Source organism: Helianthus annuus, chromosome 11 (assembly GCF_002127325.2).
Source record: "Helianthus annuus cultivar XRQ/B chromosome 11, HanXRQr2.0-SUNRISE, whole genome shotgun sequence".
NCBI lineage: Eukaryota > Viridiplantae > Streptophyta > Magnoliopsida > Asterales > Asteraceae > Helianthus > Helianthus annuus.
The window spans coordinates 169,408,914-169,414,794 of NC_035443.2; the positions used below are offsets into that span (position 1 = coordinate 169,408,914).

General features: G+C 35.2%; 1 protein-coding gene across 1 annotated transcript; it reads right to left on the reverse strand.

The window, feature by feature from the left end:
- Positions 1-260: 260 nt before the first annotated feature.
- LOC110888738 lies at positions 261-2,714 on the reverse strand. The gene is made up of 2 exons (XM_022136249.2): positions 1,420-2,714; positions 261-759 (listed from the first exon to the last, which is right to left on the reverse strand). Exons 1-2 carry the CDS (start codon positions 2,712-2,714, stop codon positions 261-263), a joined length of 1,794 nt encoding a protein of 597 aa, XP_021991941.2.
- Between the last annotated feature and the right edge of the window lie 3,167 nt (positions 2,715-5,881).

The window sequence follows — 5,881 nt, forward strand, 5'->3', positions numbered from 1 at the left end:
GGACTTAACAAGTTTGCACACTTTTGATTCATTTTTAGAATAATACCCTTGGGGTAATTTCATATACACATCTTCAGTAATAGTACCATGCAAGAAAGCATTATCAACATCAAGTTGGTATAAAGGCCAATCAAAATGCACAGCTAAGGTTATAACAGTTCTAACAGTGACCATTTTGACCACAGGTGAGAAGGTCTCTCCAAAGTCAAGACCTTCTCTTTGATTAAAACCCTTAGCAACTAATCTGGCTTTAAACCTTTCTACTTCTCCACTAGACTTATATTTAACCCTAAAGCTTCCATTTCTTTGTTCATTACCTCTACCCACCTGGGATCATTAGCTACTTCCTCATAACTAGAAGGCTCAGTTGTTTTATTTAATGAAGTAGTAAAGCACAGATTATCAACAGACAAGCATGAATAATTGACAACTTTATCCAAACTATACTTAACCATACTATTTAGCACAAAATTTTCAAATCTTTTTGGCAAAACAACATTTCTATTTGATCTCCTAAGAGTAGAACTAGTTCCCTCAGATGGGTTGATCTCATCATTTGAAGTACTAGTGTCCTCTGCCCTACCAGATCCTTCACTACTACTACTTTCATCTCCAATTCTGGAATGTTGATGTTCAACATTACTTGAAGTGGCAGATGTAGAGGGGATTGGTTGCTGATCATCACCAGTAACCTCATGAGATTCATGACTCCCCTCTTCATCATTGGGACTTATAGGATTAGTGGTTAATGTTTCAATACTATCAAAAAAAATTCAAATGATTCACATTATCAGTTAAAGTTTTATCTTGATTGGTTAACAAATTTGATTTATAAGGAAAGACAGTTTCATAAAACTTTTCATCTCTAGAATAAAATTCTTTTTTATTATCTAAACTCCACTATTTGTAACCTTTTTTAACATTTGAATAACCAATCAAGATACACTTTTCAGCATTAAAAGAAAACTTATCCGAACCATTTAGAATAGTACTAAAGCATAAACAACCAAAGATCCTAATATGAGCAAGAGAGGGTTTAAAACCAAACATCAATTCATATGGATTTTTTCTTAGAAGCACAGATGAAGGTAACCTGTTGATGAGATAAACAGCAGTCAACACACAGTCAGACCAGAAACTAAGTGGAACACCACTTTGGAACAACAGAGATCTTGCCAAATTTAAAAGATGTCGATGTTTTCTCTCAACCACACCATTTTGTTGTGGTGTGTAAGAGCATGATGTTTGATGTAAAATGCCTTTAGATTTACAAAAAAACTATCCATTTTACTATTTATAAATTCGGTGCCATTATCGCTTCTAAAGATTTTGACCTTTTTCTTAAACTGAGTTAGTATTAACTCATAAAAGTTTTCAATATTTTCAAAAACCTCCATTTTATTTCTTAACAGATAGCACCAAACAGTTCGAGAATAATCATCAACTACAGTTAAAAAGTATTTGAATCCATCTCTACTAGTAACCTTATATGGTCCCCAAACATCTAAATGAATGATATCACCTACATTTTTTGTTTTATGTTCACTTAATGGAAAAGGAACCCTAACTTGTTTGGCCCTATGACAAGTTTCACATGGATGTTTAACAACATCAGCAACACCTAATTCACCTTTTAAAATCGACAAGATCTGGTCAGCAGGATGCCCTAACCTATTATGCCACAGATCACCGTTGTTCAGACTGTTAAAACACAAATTAACAGAATTACCATCTTTATTTACAAAGTATAGCCCATTATCCTGTTTACCAGTCACCAGGATTCTCCCTGATTTCGAATCCGGAAGTAAACAAGTGTTTTCATTAAAAACTACAGTGATTTTACTATCTTTAGACAATTTATTCACAGACAAAATATTAACACTGTAATCAGGAACAAAAAACACATCATTCCGAATGACCCAATTAGCAAGTTTTATACTACCAGTTTTAGACACTTTAGCTTTAGTTCCATTTGGATGAGACACAGTTAAGTCATACTCAGATACATCAATACAATCAAACATATCTTTATCAGTTTTGACCATGTGCTGGTTAGCACCAGAATCAACAATCCAATTATAATCAAAACCAAAATTAATTAAGCTAGAACAACATACAAAACTGCCTAAGGAATTAAAAACATAACTAGACTCACCTCCCATATTAGAACTCTGAGGATCACTACTAGTTTTTTCACCCACAAGACTCAAAAGTTTTGCAACCTGTTCTGAAGAAAAAGGAGATACAGAAGGTACAGAAGACACATTTGATTTGTTATTTGAAAAATATTTCCCAACCTGACCTCCAGACTTCTTTTTGAACTCTGGAGGGTACCCAACCAACTCAAAACATCTATCAACTGTATGACCAAGCATATTACAGTGAGTACACTTAAGGTTAGGATTAGGACCTCTAAACACCTTCTTTTTTTGCTCTACAGATTGATTAGCATTTGATACAAAAGACACATTTTGATTTTTTGTTCCTGTACTAGCATTTCTATGTGATTCTTCTCTGGACACAACTGAAAAGGCAACTTTGACTGAAGGTAATGGCTCTCTAGTTAACAAGTTTGTTCTTACAGGTTGATAGACATCATCTAAACCCATAAGAAACTGCATTAGTTTAATTAAGGTAGAAAAATCATTATAATCTTTAGCAGCCTGATAAGAACATGTAGGCAGTTGAAGCACAGCATCAAACTGCTTCCACATTGTATTTAGCCTATGATAATTTCAGAAACAGAACTACCATTTTGAGTAATACAATTGATTTTTTTATACAAATCATACACTATAGAGCCATCAACTTTATCATAAGTTTCTTTCAGATCTGTCTAGACTTCAGATGCTAATTTTGAAAAAACCTGTCCTAAGTATAATTCTTCAGAAACAGAATTTAATAACCAACTTAAGACAACTGAATTGCATCTGTCCAACTGACCACTTAAAACAACATCCTCATAATTCTTTTTACATTTCCCATCTATGAAACCAAATTTGTTTTTGGCTTCTAAAGCCAATTTCATAGCACTAGACCAGACCCTATAGTTTTCTGTTCCTTTTAATTTTATACCAACAATAGTCAAAGAACTTGAGTCACTTGGATGCAAAAACAATGGATCTCCTATATCCAACTTACTAATCAAAGTCTGAGAAGGACCAGCATTATCACCCATGATGACAACACAAACAAGATACAGTCACAAACTCAAACAAGATACAAACACAACACAAACAATAGAAGTTATCAACAGATAACAACAATACAAGACAGATAAGAAAACAAACCCTAAGGCGAAGCTGAGTCAGGGACCAAATTCCAGGTTCGTCACTCAGAGGTGCCTGGACAAGCCTTTACTCAGGAGCCAACTAATATAATAGACTAATCAACAAAAGAAACAAACTAAACAATGCACCAAGTAGCAATCAGACTCAATCAAGTGTCGGCCTGACTAGTCCGGTAAACAGTATGCCTAGACTCACAAAAAAAATGAGGCAAAAGACAGTAAAGAGAGGAGACAAATACAGCTTACAATGGGTGCAAAGCTTCCAAAGAAAATATCAGATCTGTAGTTTTCAGGAACTAACAGATCAAATATAGAAAATAACCAAATAACACTACTGGTCAGTTTGCCCTAAACCTTCAAGGGTTTAGAGACCAACACAGAGTGTGAAACCACCGGAAGAGGAGAGATCTTCCACCAGAACCAAGAAACCCTAACTAGGGTTTCAGTCGCACGTGTACAGAAAACAACACTCCCAAGATCTAGATGATCTATCCAACAACCAACAACAGATCTGCAACCTTAGAAAGACCAGAAGCAGACCTAACACAAGAACAACATAGAAATCAGATCAACAGCGGAAATAAGAACAGATCAAGAGCATTTAGCTCTGATACCATGTAGAAATTTATGATTCAACCATAAAATACAAACTAACACAATAAATAGCGACAAAAACAGGTGACAAAATCTTATTAAACCAACCCAAAACGATTACCCCCCAAATACCCAAGATCTTACAACTGTAAGATCAAAATGATACAAGTTACAAAAAGTATCAGGATGATCATCCACTGATGATCATCAATACAACAATACAACTGAATAATCTCTCAGATACATTTGAGAGATTATTCATACAAATCTCTGCCTGAAACCTTAACTGAGAATGCAGAGAAAATATGAACAAGAGAGAGAAAGTAATCTAAACAACTAAACTGATGAGAAGGAGATCACATACCATTATAATATGAAACTTAGAAAGTTTCACTTTAGTCCAAAACTTTAGCACAAGATGATCGCAGCCCTCGGATACTTACACAAAGCCCCCTTGAGATATTTTATGCTGTTGGACCTGTTACAACAACCCAACAACTAACAACCACATTAGATAAGATAGGCCCAATCTCATTATAGAGAAAATAAGCCCAAACTAAATGAATGATAAATGGTCCAAATATATATTTCAACACTAATCACTAACAATTTACCATGTTTCTACTAGTTATCACAATCCAAAACCCAATGGCTAGCAAATTTCCATATGCATGGTCAATCCCACAATCTATACATTGACCGTGGATCGCCTAGGAAGGCTATTTGCTAGCCTTTAGTTTTTTGAACATTGTGTAATGTTAAGTCCAAGCCTCCAACACCTTTAAAAACAACCATACACTATATTATCAAGTTTCAAAACAATTCATTTGATCTCTATCATGAATAATTGATTTTTTGTAAAACTTTTTGACATTTGTTTTCTTCGGAGGGGGGATGTCCTTTCTGAAGAATGATATCAAGTCTGGCTATTAGGGCAGATCGTATGTTTTACTAAACAAATGTAATGAATTCGATCCGAGCTTATCTCCAAGGCACAAATATTTTGTTTATTGTTCTTACAAATATCCTTGAACATGCATCCATGTTTTAGAAAACTTTTCTAATTTAATTTTATTTTTAATGTCGACGTTTTGTATATTTTGTTATGCGGAATGTTCACTTATTGTGGGGTTCTTTGTGACCCCAGTCACTTTTAAGACCACTCCGGGCTATCTTTTATGCCTTTTATATTGGCTCGTCGTCTTAAGCTGTGAAAATAGTTCGAACAAAAACCTATCCGGTCCTATTTTTTAAAGTGGTATACATTATGTTGTCTTAAATGATGCAGCGTATGTGAAGAAAGAAAAGGTTTGGGAGTCCTGGGCTCTTGGCCTATAATGGGACAAGGGCCTGATAATTTAACTTCTTTATACTTTAAACATTTAACATGCTTCTGTTTAAGAATTGCAATGAAAGAAAATTTTAAAATCTATCGTATTACTTCTATTCGTGACCCCGGGGCATTCACATCCTGGAACTTTTATAGGAAATTAGAAATACATGGGAAAAAACCACCCACATTACAAGAAATGAAAACATTGAAATTATTGAAAAATCAGCTTTGGTGCTTTTAGAGGTAATATTTCTTGAGATGGATTCCATTCCAAGTTCTTAGGACTGGGTTCTGTCCAACTGTGACAATGTGTATACTCCGTTTTTTTCCTACGGTAGTGACGATGTATGGTCATTCCTAACGAGGGGATAGCTTGCTGGTACTTTCTGCTTGGCTAACTTCAATGGACCGCATCATGTACTCGCTGATTTTGAACTGGGCCCTTTTCACCTTTGAGTTATAGTGCTTTTCCAAGTCTCTTTTGCATTTGGCTACTCGAATTGCAGCGGCCTCTATCCTTTCTTTGGCCAGGTCTAGGTTTAGACGGAGCTCAGATTCGTTTTGGCCCTGTGCAACTTGCATTTTTTTGGTTGGCATACCGATTTCCACTGGGATTACTGGTTCGGTCCCGTACGTCAAACTGTACGGAGTTTCACCAATGTTGG